Raw genomic sequence first — 14,694 nt, 5'->3', positions numbered from 1 at the left:
GTACCCTACTTTTTATGATTACACTAAACTAATTGTTCACAGCATTCTTTTACACATCTTGTTGATCTGCAGGTGAACATGTGCCCCAAAATGATCCACAAAATTAAAAAAGAATTAATTCCATGGTTAGAGAGATGTTTTCCTCTCTTTCATGTCAAACAGATGAATTCTTCACTATCAGCATTCCTGTGACCACTAGGGAAGCCAATCTAAAGACAAAGTAGACAATAAGGATGAAAGAATATAAAGAGAAATATCATACAGGTCTATAATGAAATTACTGAGAGGCAGATCACATAAGTCTTCTGAACTTTCAATTATGTGAGATTGATTCCTTATTCCTCAGGTCAATCTGAATAACAATTTTCTGTTCTTGGGTTTGAAAACACTTCAGCTTCTTTTTAAAAAAAAAAAAAAAAAACCCATACAACTTTCACCATCCATACTAGAACACTAGAATAAAGTTTCAGAAGAACACTCCATGCTGTGGAATCATTAAATTCTAAGAATCCTTCAAATTATTAAATAAATATTGTATTGAGAATCCCCTATGCATTATAAGTCTGCATCAGGTGCCAAACAACCAATAGCAAATAAAGTTCTGATATATACAAACAACCCTTTTTATTTCATGGAGTTTAGTCAAGTGTGGTGAAAAAAGACAACAAACACAAAATAAACATCTAAACTAATCTGTAACAGACAATGAGAAATTTGTACTTTTGGATAGAGTAGCAACAAAAAAGCAGCACCTGTAAAATGACAAGGAACTAGACATTAAAGATTCTGAGGGTACAATGAGTCCAGAGAAAGGATTCCAAGCTTGTGATAAATATTTAACTAGCAATTATCAGACTATTACTCTGAAGAATAAACTTTTAAAAATTCTTCATAGTAACTAGCAAAGACCCACTTGCCTTATAAAAACATACTTAGTGATTTTACATTTAATATTTAGTTAGAAGTCTGTTTCATCAGTAGGTAAGCGTAATAAACAAATATTGTTCACTACCTTAAAAGGTCAATGTTATTTTTCAATTGAAACTGAAGTAATGCATATAGCAAAATAAAAAATATAAGTCCTATCACAGCTCTGTGTTTATAATTCAAAGTCACACACTGTAACGCCTCGAGCAATGCTTTTTTGGTTTATTTCTTTATTTCTTATGTTCCAGATAAGGATTTGAATTCAGTTCTTCCAATACTAAATGCCTTTAAATGGATATACAAATGCTGATATTTTTTTCCCACATTTTTGGTTGGTGCATTATAGTTATACATACTGATGGGATTTATTGTTACACATTCATACATGCAAACAATACACAATATAACAACATGATTTGGCCAATGCCACCCCTCAACACATCCCCCCTCTCTTGATATTTCCCACCCTTTGGGACTTTTCCTATACTGATCTCCATTTGATTTTCATGAGATCTACAACCACTTTTCTTTTCCTTTTTCCTTTCTAGCTTCCACAAGAGAAAACATACAATCCTTAACCTTGAGTTTGACATATTTCTCTTAACATAATGCTCTCCAGTTCCAACAATTTTCCTGCGAATGACATAATTTTTCTTTATGACTGAATAAAAACTCCATGTGTATATATCACATTTTCTTTATTCATTTACTCATTAATGGACACCTAGCCTGATTCCATAGTTTGGCTAATGTGAACTGTGCTGCACATGGGTAGCATGTGCACTATAGCACTATAGCAAGATGACTTTTAATTTTTTAGAAATGGTATAGCTGGGTCATATGGTAATTCCATGCCTAGCCTTTTGAGAAACCTTCATACTGATTTACAATCCTACCAACAATATAAAAGTGTTTCCATTTATTAACACTTTGCATTATTTACTAAGCTTTAGAGGTCCTACTGAGAAAGTCATTGCCTATGCCTATATGCTGGAATGTTGACCCTACATTTTCTCCTAGTTTCTTTTCTAATTCATGGATATTAGATCCATTTGAGTTACTTTCTATGCAGAGTGAGAATTAAGGGTCTAGCTTAATTCTTTTACAGAAGGATAATCAGCTTTTCTAGCACCATTTGTTAAAAAGGCTGCCTTTTTTTGACAATATACGTTTATGTTTTGGCATCTTTGCTGAAGATAAGATGACTATTGATATGTGGGCTTGTCTCTGTGTCTTCTATTCTCTACTACTGGTGTATGTGTTTGCTTTTATGCCAGTGCCATGGAGTTTTTGGTAGTATAGCTCTGTGTTTATAATTCAAAGTCACACACTGTAACAACTCGAGCACTGCTTTTTCGGTTTATTTCTTTGGCTATTTTGGATCTTTTATTCTTCCAAATGAATTTTAGGACCACTTTTTCTAGTTCCGTGAAGAATATCATTGGTATTTTGATGGGGATTGCACTGAATCCATGTATTGCTTTTGGTAATATGGTCATTTTAACAATATTAATTTTGCTTATCCAGGAACATGAAAGGTGTTTCCATCTTCTCAATTTTTCTTCAATTTCTCTCTTCAATGTTTTATAGTTTTCATTATAAAGGTCTTTCACCTCATTGGTTAGATTTATTCCTAAGTACCTTGTTTTTGTTTTTTTTTTAAAGCTATTGTGAATGAAATCGTTTTCCTGATTTTTCCTCAACAGGATATATTATTGGTATATAGGAAAGCTATTAATTTTTGTATATTGATTTTGTACCTGCTACTTTGCCAAATTTATTAGCTCTAGTAGTATTTTGGTGGAATTCTTTAGGTATATGATCATATTATTTGCAAACAGTGATAATTTGACCTCTTCCTTTCCTATTTTTATCCCTTTTACTTCTTTCTCTTGCCTAATTGCTCTGGCTACAATTTCTCGTACTATTATTAAATAGGAGTGGTGAACATGAACATCCTAGTAGCAGATTTTAAAGAAAATGCTTTCAGTTTTTCCCCACTTACCATGAGGTTGACTTTGGGTTTTCATATATAGCCTTTATGATGTTGAAGTAGGTTCCTCCTATCCCTAGTTTCTTCAGTATTTTTAATCACGAATGGGTGCTGAATTTTGTCAAAGGCCTTCTCTGCATCTATTGAGATGACTAAGTGATTTCTGTGTTTAATTCTATTTTTGTGATAAATTTCATTCATTGATTTACATATATTAAACCATTCTTGCATCTCTGAAATAAAACCAACTTGGTCATGGTGTACAATCTTCTTAACATATTGTTTAATATGATTTGCTAATATTTTATTAACTATTTTACACCTAAGTGTGATACTGGCTTCACAGAGCACATTTGGAACTGTTCCATCCCTTTCTATTTCATGGAAATATCTGAGGAATATTAGCATTAATTCCTCTTTAAAAGTTTGGTAGAATTCAGCTGAGAATCATTCTAGTCCTGGGCTTTTCTTTGTTGGAAGGTTTTTTATTACTACTTCTATTGCATTGCTAGTTATGGGATTTTAACTTTCCATGTCCTTTTGATTCAGTTTTAGCCAGTCATATTTGTCTAGAAACATAGCCATTTCTTCTAGATTTTCCAACTTATTGGAGTATAACTTTTCAAAAGAGCCCCAATAATCCGCTGGATTTCTGCAAAGTCTGTGGTAATTTCTCCTTTTTCATCTTTAATTTTGTTAATATGGGTTTTCTTTCTTTTTCTTTTGGCTGAGGGTGTTGAGAGCCACAGCCGAAGGGGCCCCAGCAAACTTCCAGCTGCCAGCAAACTTCCAGCTGCCGGCTGATGATTGGCTCACAGCGGCCCCAGCAACATCTAGCTGATTGGCTCCTCTGCGGTGATGCTCATTGGGCTGTTTCCCTGCCCTTTCAGACCACGGAGCTGCTCATGGGGGACTTTTTTGGCTCCGCCCACGTGACCCAGCCAATCGGCCTCAAGAGCAGGAGGATTGTGGGAGGTGGAGAGAAGCTTGTGTGGGAGAGAGAGGCTTGTGGAAAGCCGGTGGTGGCAGTTGAGGCTCTGAGGGTTTTTCCTGAGAGGCTGTTTTGTTTGGCGTGTGTGGTTCTAAAAATAAAGTTAGTGTCTTTTGACAAGTGGCTCCTGATTGTGCCCAGCCAGACCGCGGCATTGGGGAACGAACCTGCGACCTTGGCATTATCAGCACCAAGCTCTAATCATTCGCTTTACCGGATAAAACTGCGTGGGTCTCTTTTCAGTTTCTCGTGCGAGAGCGCCAGCTATCCTGAGGGAAACTTCGGAGGGAACCAGCTACTAGATGGTTCGATTAGTCTTATCAATCTATTGATCTTTTCAAAAAACCAACTCTTTGTTTGATCGATATTTTGTATTACTTTTCATTCTAAATTTCATTTATTTAGGCGCTGATCTAATTTCCTTCCTTTTACTGGTTTTGAAATTGGTTTATTCTTTTTCAAGGGCCTTGAGATACACCATTAGATTGCTTATTTGGGATCTTTCTGATTCTCTTTTGCAGGCACTCAAAGCTATAATATTTCCTCTCACATGTTGATCTTGATTTTAATTTCACAATAAAGTATGCTTTATTATACCAAGGTTTCCAGAACACATGACAAACTTAAAAAAAAAAAAATTAACCTTCATTTCCAATCCCTATGTAATACAGACTAATTATTTAAGAATATATGGTTAGCTAGGCATAGTGGCACATGCCTGTAATCCTAGCAACTCAGGAGGCCATGGCAAGAGGATCAAAAGTTCCAAGACAGCCTTAGCAACCCAGTGAAGTCCTAAGTAACTTAGCAAAACCCTGTCTCAAAAAAAAAAAACAACTGGTGATGTGGCTCAGTGGTTAAGCACCCCTGGGTTTAATCCCTGGTATTTAAAAAAAAAAGGCAAAATTTTTTATAGCATATTCCATATTTTAAAATAATTTTCTTTTAAATTTTAACTTATGTCTAAAGATGAATATTTCTTTATTTGTTGTCATATATTCACTTTATTATTAGAGTTATAGGAATGTTATTACTTAGTCACTTGAAAATGTTTAGGGTGGCGGGGAGTGACTTTAAAAAAACATTAGAAATCTATAAGCCGGTGGCACGTGCCTGTAATCCCAGTGGATCCGGAGGATTATTTCCATATTTTAGAAGAAATTTTCTTTATACCTTTTAAGGAATTTTTAAAATTTTAACTGAAATACTATAAATACTATGTCAGTTTTAAATCTTCAGCTGTCTTAAATATTATTTGAAAAAAAACTATGTTTAAATACTATATCCTCCTAAAGACATGGTTTAATTTTTAAAAGGATTAATTTATGAATGAAAGTTTTATTTCCTGTGAGTCTTGGTAAATTTCTGCCTCCCAGAAAACTCTAAACATGGCAAAGTAAATATGAACACATGTTAAAAGTCAGTACAAATGACCCACTGTGGAGATCAATATTTGTATAAAATGAAATTTAAAAAAGATGTTTTAGTTTTGAAAGTAGAAAAATCAGTCTCACCTTTTTCTTCTGGCTTCATAGGAAAAAACTTCTTCTCTGTAGCTAAGAGATCAGGCTTTGGAGCTGGTGGACGGTGGTAGTGGAGGGACAAAATGAATGCTTATTTAAAAATAATTTTACAGCATAGAGATATTTAACTAAATAGTAGTTTTAAAATAAAAACAGATGACATCATGCATGATTTAACAAAAGAACAAAGAATCATCTCGCTCAATTTCTAATCCTAAACCTGCCAACATTATCCTAAACTCTGGTTTTATTTCCTTCTTTGTCAAATCAGAGTTCATAACCTCTGCTACACCTAGTCCAGTAGAATGTTCTGTGCTGGTAAAAATGTTCTACTTTGTGTTGTTTTATATTTGACTAATGAGTACATGAAATGCTGCTTTTGTGAATAAAAAACTAAATTTTTTATCTTATTTATTTAATTTTAAAAGCACCATGTGGCTAGTCACTACCACATTGAATTGTACAGCTTTCAAGTAAGCCTCCAACACAAACTTCCATAAAAATTACTTTAAATTTATGCTTTTTCTAGAATTAGATCAGCAAATATAAAGCTAAAACCAAAGAGTAGGGAAGGGCTTGAATGTTTATAAAAACAGCATATCTTTCAAGGAAATATAAGTTTTACTACACTTGCATTAAATCAGATATCTAAGAATAGAAATCATGGAAATAAACTCTAATAAGACTTTTACTTGACACTTTTAGTGTATTATATTTATTCAACTGTTTAAAAAATTTAAAAACTTCATCTACCTTGCTTCACTCTTAGCATCAACTTTGAAATAAGAGCACATAAATATTAATTTTTTTTCATATAGTAACGTGTTTTACTTAAAAAGGCAGAAGGTTCTATTTGGAATTGTGGAGTAAAAAGTTTCTCCATGCTCCATAAGAACTAAAATTAAACATTCAACCCCTTAGATCAATAGCCATGATATTATTTCATGGACAAAACCATAAAACATAAAATGAAATTCAGAGATCAAATCAGATACACGGAATGTGGATACAGAACAAATGCAAAAGAAAACAACTAAAAGATTAGTTGTACATAATGCTTGGTGAAGTATGGGAATGTCTTCATTTCTACTTGGATTTGCCCCATTAATGTTTATAATTGTATGGCTTTTGATTTCACATACTTATGAATAATTATATACATATGACTTCATTTTTTTTCATTTTCAAAATCATTATTATATTATAAAATATGTTGTACAAAGAATTTTGTAATTCAAAAATAAATAAAAAGGTAAGGGTTAGGAAGGGGCTGACTGATTACGTACCCCTAGGTTCAATCCCTAATACCTAAATAAATAGGTAGAATAAATAATTGGCCAAGTCAATACATAGTTCTCTAAAATAGGTTTAAATCCCATCAATTTTATTAATTAGGTATTTCATATAACTAAATGGCTAAATTATCTTCCAGATATACCTATTTTATACCATTTTTACTTTTTAAAATAATAATAATGCATGGGAACATTAAATTTTTATATAGTTCTGGAAAAACTTATATATATTATTCTTGATTTGGCTAATAAAATTAGTGGTTTACATTAGGCACACTCTTACCATTTTAGAACTTAAAACAGAAAACTAAACATTGTGTTTCTTACATACCTGGACCCTTAGCAGGAGGTGGTGGTTTCTTTGGTTTCTGTTAAAATAATAATGGCAAAAGTGGTTAGCTAGTTACTTATTAAATATTTATAGTTAAAATAAATACTGATCATTAATAATCTAAATTATACAAATATCTCTCATCTCATTGTTGCAAAAATGATAAAATGCTAAACTCCTAACAAAATGTCACTGAAAAACATTTATTCCATTAGAACAAATAATCTCCTTGATCAAAATCCAGTTAAATATTTCAAAAACTATCAATGTATTCAATAAACCCCAAAATCTTAATAAGCAAAGTGTTCCCTCTTATCTCCACTACCTTTAAGATTGCTAAATACCATTTTACCTATATTTCTCAGTTCAAGGCAGTAAGGCAGTGTAGCAGGACAAGAGGAAGAGAGATCTTGTTGAAAAAAATTAATAAGATAAATTATAAATAGATCTAGTTTTCACTCTTTATTCTTCTGAACTTAAAGGGAAAGTTAAAGACAATGGCCTCTTTTTCTTTTACAAGCATTCGTTCATTTTTTCGACTAACTACCTTAAAAAAATTGAGACACATTTCTAAATATGAACTTAGTTTTACCTTAGTCATTGATGCATGGCTCAGCCTTACTTTATTCTGAGAATTGACAGAGAAACATTAGGTCTTGTAAGGAGGCAAAAACTGTGCTTTACTGTACTTTTAAGCAACATTAAGCTTCTCAAAAACATTCAGTGTAAATAGTTTCCTTCAGCCAGGTGTTGTGGCACAAGTATATAATCAGGAGGATTTTGAGTTCCAGGGCAAAACACCAAGAACACTGGCTCAAATTTTTTTTAAAAAGTTTCTTCCAGGAGGGTACTAATTAATCCAATTAATACACCCAAGCTTTTTTTTTTAATTTTTAAAATACGAAGTAAACAAATCTAAGCAGGGCATGGTGGAACATGCCTGTGATCCCAGTGGCTCAAAGGCTTAGGCAAGAAGATTGAGTTCAAAGCCAGCCTCAGCAATTTAACAAGGCTCTAGGAAACTAAGTAAAACCCTATCTCAAAATAAAAAACAAAAAGAGTTGGGGATGTGGCTCAGTAGTTAAGTACCCATGGGTTCAGTTCCTGGTACAAAAAAAAATTAAAAAGAAGTCTTAAGATTACATTTCGGTAGACATGTCAGTGAGGGCTGGGAGAGGTTGGAATAAAGCATAGAATTGAAAAATTATAATATTATTTTACTGTAATTCAATACATATTTTAGGACTGTTTCGTAAAAGTTATTCAATAATAAGGCAAAAAAACCCTGTTTTTGAAAAAAATTTTGGCAAAATGTTAAAGTATTATCATCATTGAAAAACAAAAGCTTACTGGAAAGTCCTTATCCAGTTCATTTATCTGAACAGCAAAATTGTCTGGAAATACTCCTTCTTTACCATTAAGTTCACCCTTCCACCACCCAGCTTCTCCAGTCTCCTGAAAAGCATAGCAAAAAATAATTAAAATAATAAGTTATCTTTACATAAGGAAAAGGTTTTCAACAAAAAGAAAATAATAAATTCCAATATCATTACAAGAAAAAGCCAACTTAAACAGATCATAAGGTCCTCCTAAAACAGAGTATACTTCACATGTTACAATTAGCAGGAGTTACAGCTGGGTTTAATTTTTGAAAATAACTTTTAAGATTCTATCTACAAAGTTAAAAGGATCTTAGGAGAGAGGCAAGAGATAAAAGGAAAGGAATTAAGAAAGAGAAGAAAGTAAAGAGAGAAAGGGAAAGTAAGACTTTCAAAACTATCTTTCTTAATATTATCCGTAACACGTAATATACTAAAAATTACTTGTTTGGCAACTTTAGACATTAACAAGATCTTAAAAGCTCCTTCCAAATAACCAAACTTGAATGAAAAATTAGGTACCATGAGTTCAAACTATATGGATATTAAATTACATACATTTGTGGGATTTGTGCTAAATGAATAGATTTTAGCTGCTTTACCACAAGGGTAACTATGTGAGATCATGAATATATTAAATTTGCTTCACTAGAGCTGGGGTTGTGGCTCAGCAGTAGAGCATTTGCCTTGCACGTATGAGACACTGGGTTCTATCCTCAGCACCACAGAAAAATAAACAAACAAAATAAAGGTTTAAAAAAAAATAAAAATTCTTTTTAAAAAATTTGCTTCACTAGGGTACATACATTAAAAATACAAAATAAAATTTATTTTAAAAATTACAAAGTCATCTGATAACAAAGTCTAAACCAATGGGAGAAATTTCAAAAGTTATCTGCAATGTTATAGTAAAAATGAAATATTTATCATTTTTTCTAAGTACTTAAGATAGGATTCTGTCCACATCAAATACTACAAGGTTTTCCCTTTATTTTCTGCAGAATTTTTTCCAACTTATAAAATCAATTCATTCTTTGCAACAGTTCCAAACAACACATGGTGGTGGGGAGGGGGGAGTGGAAAAGAATTAAGTATAGAAATCTGGGAAGCTCAAATTAATAAAGAAAAAAAGCAATGTGATCTAACAGACAAAAAAGATGGCTCAAATAAAATAACATTGTGAGTGCTAATTATATGTAAGGCTCTGAGGACTCAGAAACAAACAAGACAAAGTGTCTGGCTCTTCTGGAGCTTACATTCTAGGGGCAATATAAGAATTCAGCAATATATGCCTATGGATAAGTTAAATGACTCACTGAAAACCACCTTACCTTACTTATCAAATGGATTATTTCCCCTTCTTTAAAAGAAAGTTCGTCTTCATTGGTACCTTCATAGGCAAATAATGTTCTACAGTATTCTTTAGCTGAAATAAAAAATACAAATAGTGGCTGATGCAAATTGATTCAGCAAATACTTATTATGCCTCTATTCGTGAAAAGAAATATATATAAGAAGCTATTAATAATAAGCTTTATAATTCATCTTTAAATTTTAAAATTAAAAACTATAGCCAATACTGTATGTTAAAAAAACAATTTTGCTAATCATTCTTCAAGTAATTACTAAATGTCTGCTATATATCAGGCACAATTCTAACTGCAGGGGGATGCATCAATAAACACAGCATGCCCAAATCCTTAACTTTATGGGGCTTACATCTAGTAGGAATTAATACTTTGATAAGTAGTAGAATGCATCATATGCATTCAAAAAGTCCAATATATTATTAAGTATGTTTCTACTATGAAGGTTTTATTAAAAAATTTACCTTTAATTTTACCTTCAGTTTCTGTTTTTGTTATCTCCACACTTGTTTTGGATCCTATTGACTGTATGGTTAAGGGCTAAAACAGAAAAAGATGATATCAACTAACTTAAGTTAGAATAAAGATACTATTGCTGAACAAAATTTCCATTTACAATCACCCAGCTTTCCCTGTAGTTTTTGTAGTCAAGTTAATAATGAGACTGAAAATTCAGCAATGAAAGAGATCTTGAACATTCCTCAAGTGGTAGCTCATAACTGCTAATTTTTAAAACTCCTTGAGGATGATAAACATTCTCAGAGTTCTAAAATGAGAACACAGGCATTTATGCATATCATAATTTATTCTTCTATCTATATAAATATTATTCCTCCTTTTTTTACATTAAGAAGCAGTTAAATAATCTCCCCACAATAACAGACATTTAGAAGTAGAGCCCAGATCTGAATCTATAAAGTTTGACTCCAGCAAGTGCACATCTTTTTTAATACCTTAATTTTATTTATTTATTTTTATATGGTGCTGAGGATTGAACCAGCGCCTCCCACATGTGAGGGAGCACACTACCACTGAGCTCCAACCCCAGCCCCCAGAAAGTCCACTCTTAATAGTACTAAACCTTAAAATAACAGATTTAAAAAATAAATAAAACTTTTTATAATTTACTTATTACTATCTGAAAATATTTTGTAAGTGTTACAACTCTTAGATAGTCCACTTAGACATTTTCCCATTGTAACTAGTAAAGTCCTTCAAAGAATTCTCTCTAGAAATAACAGTACATTTGACCTTGGGTTTCCATTAGTTAAAAATCTGAACACACTTAGCTGTCACTGTTTGTTTTCTATTTATCTTCCAAAACACTCATTTTAATTTCTCCCAATTCTAACCACCATATCTTCCAATCTGGTGTCCCCTTACTAACATAGCAAATGTACTCCCTATTTATCAAATAGTGTGGTAACTCAGAGACTATTCTCATGAACAAATGAGTAGTGGAACTTGTTAATGGTGACTGAAAGATTACCAATATAATCATTAATCAAATGGTTATTCAATATAATCATAAGCTTGTAGAATTGCAAGGGACCCCAGATCTCTAGTGTAATGTCCCTTGTAACACAAGAATTGCTTCCCCAATATTCTGTTGTATGACTGTAGATTACGATTTTAAAAACTGAAAATTTCACCAATTAGACTCCATAATATTAATGCCACACAATAACATTGTAGAAAGTGAAAGTTCTAAAATAGAAAGGAAGAAAGGAAGGACGGAGGAAGGGATGGAGGGAGGGAGGGAGGGTAGGTTGTCTTCTTAAACTCAACTCACTATTACATGGAAAAATTCAGAGTGAAAAAAAGGGTTCAGACAAATCACCCTGGGAGAAAATTACAGAACTGTTTTTCACTAACCAAGTACAATTTAATAAATGATATGTAGTTAAAATTAGCAAATAAATATTAAAATATTTAAACTCTTAAATGTTAGATAAAGAGATTAAATTGAGAACTACAGGGAAAACATGCCTCTAAAAGTCAGAGGAAATGCCTCTTACCTGAAGTACTCACTCTGACTCTCAAAAATATTGACAATAGGAACAAAAATTTTTTAAAAATACTCTAAAGACCAGCAATTTTTCTCCCAAAATAGTTCACTTACTTTATTTATTTCTTTTGAAAATGCCAGTATGATGCCAATGAAAAATAAAACTCAGAGGGCAGATCATTAAATTTAACCATTATTAACAATCCAAAGTAAAATTAAATTGTATCTGATTAATTTAATATCTCATTCTAAATTCATTTTAAAATAGCCCATTTTAGGTGTGTATAAAATTAAAATGATACAGACAAAAATGTTCACCTTTGGATTTACACTAAACCTAACTACAAAACCTAAAACTTCCACTTAGAATAAGTTAATGTTAAATTAACCATGAAATAGCATCCTAATTTTATAGGATTCAAACAATATTAATCCATGCAAATTTGGAAACAAAAGTTTCTCAGGAACTTCTCATTCAGAACCAAATTATTAGCAATCTCAAAGAAGGAAAATATAGCACAGTTACAAACTGCTCTTTATATTAAAAAAAAAAAAAGCTTAATGTGAGAATGAGTGAAGTTAATATAAAATAAATACATCATTACCACCTTTTCTGTTTTTTTCTCTTCTGTTTCACTACTGGATATTCTTGTCCTAAGTTTCACGGAGCCTTCTTTAAAAATATCTCCAAATCCAATTCCTCTAATTTTCTTTGGCTGAGCAATTGATCCAGATGCAGTTTCATTCCCATTCCCTGGAGAGGGTAAGGGTGAGGTAGGCCCAGGCAAAACAGTTTCTGAAACAAATATTTTCAAAGAATGACACCTACAATCAGGAGAAACTTCAAATCCCTTTTCATAATGTCTATATGCTATACCTCTGCCTAATTTTTTTAAAATGGCAGAAAACACACAATAAAATTAATGATGTAAGTACTAAAATATCCAAGAGTATGAATTATTTATATGGATTTTTTTGTTGTATAAAACAATAACAATTTTAGGCAAATTTAACTAGTAAAATACTAATTAAGAAATTCAGGAAATCATACCACAAAAGGTCCTCAACCAAATGCTATGATTTTAATGTGTTTCCCTCTTTCCCCCCCCCCAAAGATTTCTATGATTAAAGTTTGGTTCCCAATGTAAATGGTATTGATAAATTGTAGGACTTTCAAGAGGTAAAACATACTGAGAGGTGATTGGGTCATGACCATCCCCATAAAGAGATTCAGGCTAGTCCAGCAGGAGTAGCCTGACCCCTCCCTAGTCTCTTGAACTTCCAGAACTGTGTATTAAATAAGTGACTTTTTTTTTTTTAATATAAAGTGCTTTAGTCTCAACTACTTTGTTATAGAAATACAAATTGAAACAAGATTATGTCAAATTTACAGGTTTTGGCCAAAGATAACATAAGACTGAAACGTTAAAATGGGAAAGTATAACCATTTTTAAAAGTTAACATGACTAAATCGAATTAAAGTTAGGGTGATTGTTGAATATAAAAAATGGGAAAGTCAAAAGAGTGTTTATTTATAGAAAAGTCAGAAATTCACTTAAAAACTGTTATTTTAACTCAGATGAATTAACTTAAGTCTTATTTTAAAGCAAATTCCAACACCAACTTTAAAATTATAATAAACAAAAAGTTTTAAATAAAGTTTAAAAGTATATGTTTAAGAAAGATTTTACTTGTTTGCTCAGTAACAAGAGTTCTTACATATAGGTCGAATGAGTCCATGAAAAAACTGTCTCCCTGCCCCTGAAAATTGTGTGCACATATTTTCTTTCTTTTTTTTAATATTTAATTGATTTTATTTTTTAAATACATGACAGTGGAATGCATTACAATTCTTATTACACATATAGAGCACAATTTTTCATTATCTCTGTTTGTATATAAAGTATGTTCACATCAATTCATGTCTTCATACATGTACTTTGGATAATGATGTCTATCACATTCCACTATCATTGCTAACCCCTTGCCCCCTCCCTTTCAATTTTTACCCCTCACACATCAGATACAGCACTAATCTGTAGGGTATATAAAGAACTCAAAAAGCTAAGCACCAAAAAAACAAATAACCCAATCAATAAATAGGCCAAGGAACAGAACCAACACTTCTCAGAAGAGGATATACAATCAATTAACAAATATATGAAAAAATGTTCATCATCTCTAGCAATTAGAGAAATGCAAATCAAAACTACTCTAAGATATCATTTCACTCCAGTCAGAATAGTAGCTATTTTGAAGTCAAACAACAATAAGTGTTGGCAAGGATGTGGGGGGAAAAGGCACACTCATACATTGCTGATGGGACCGCAAATTGGTGCAGCCAATATAGAAACCAATATGGAGAATCCTTGGAAAACTGGGAATGCAACCACCATTTGACCCAGCTATCCCTCTCCTCGGTCTATACCCAAAGGACTTAAAAACAGCATACTATAGGGACACAACCACATCAGTGTTTATGGCAGCACAATTCACAATAGCTAAATTGTGCAACCAACCTTGATTAACCTTAGTAGATGGATTAAAAAAAAGTGTCATATATACACAATGTAGTATTACTCAGCAATAAAAGAGAATAAAATCATGGCATTTGCTGGTAAATGGATGATGTTGGAGAAAATAATGCTAAATGAAGTTATCCAATCTACTAATAGATAAATTATCAAATTTCACTATTAAATCAGTGGTCACAGGGCACCACTTTAGTGGTAAAGCATATGAACTCTAGAACCAAACTCTCCTAATTTAACACTCAGCTCCTCCACTTTATGCATCCAATGTTTTCACCTATACAATGAGATACTTCCTAAGATTCCTATTATGGTTAATTTATTTCTGTAAAATGCTTGAAACAGTATC

General features: G+C 32.2%; 1 protein-coding gene across 9 annotated transcripts in view; it reads right to left on the bottom strand.

Moving 5' to 3' along the window:
- Nucleotides 1–14,694, bottom strand: part of Cd2ap (CD2 associated protein) — a 110,129-nt gene that overhangs the window by 25,965 nt on the left and 69,470 nt on the right. For 4 of the 9 annotated variants that reach the window (XM_058583048.1, XM_046456053.2, XM_058583054.1 and 1 more), the window contains 7 exons: nt 12,423–12,610; nt 10,271–10,346; nt 9,771–9,865; nt 8,411–8,515; nt 7,653–7,688; nt 7,061–7,097; nt 5,426–5,488 (listed from right to left, as the gene is read on the bottom strand). In XM_058583048.1, coding sequence (XP_058439031.1) covers nt 5,426–5,488; nt 7,061–7,097; nt 7,653–7,688; nt 8,411–8,515; nt 9,771–9,865; nt 10,271–10,346; nt 12,423–12,610 — 600 coding nt within the window. The remainder of the gene's footprint in view (nt 1–5,425; nt 5,489–7,060; nt 7,098–7,652; nt 7,689–8,410; nt 8,516–9,770; nt 9,866–10,270; nt 10,347–12,422; nt 12,611–14,694) is intronic. The other 5 variants (XM_058583050.1, XM_046456055.2, XM_058583049.1 and 2 more) reach the window with 4 other exon arrangements.

The sequence above is a fragment of the Marmota monax genome, unplaced genomic scaffold (genome assembly GCF_021218885.2).
Source record: "Marmota monax isolate L192 unplaced genomic scaffold, Marmota_monax_Labrador192_F-V1.1 WCK01_AAM20220418_F8-fsc00281, whole genome shotgun sequence".
In the NCBI taxonomy this organism is placed as follows: Eukaryota; Metazoa; Chordata; class Mammalia; order Rodentia; family Sciuridae; genus Marmota; species Marmota monax.
This window is presented reverse-complemented; position numbering and strand designations above follow the sequence as displayed.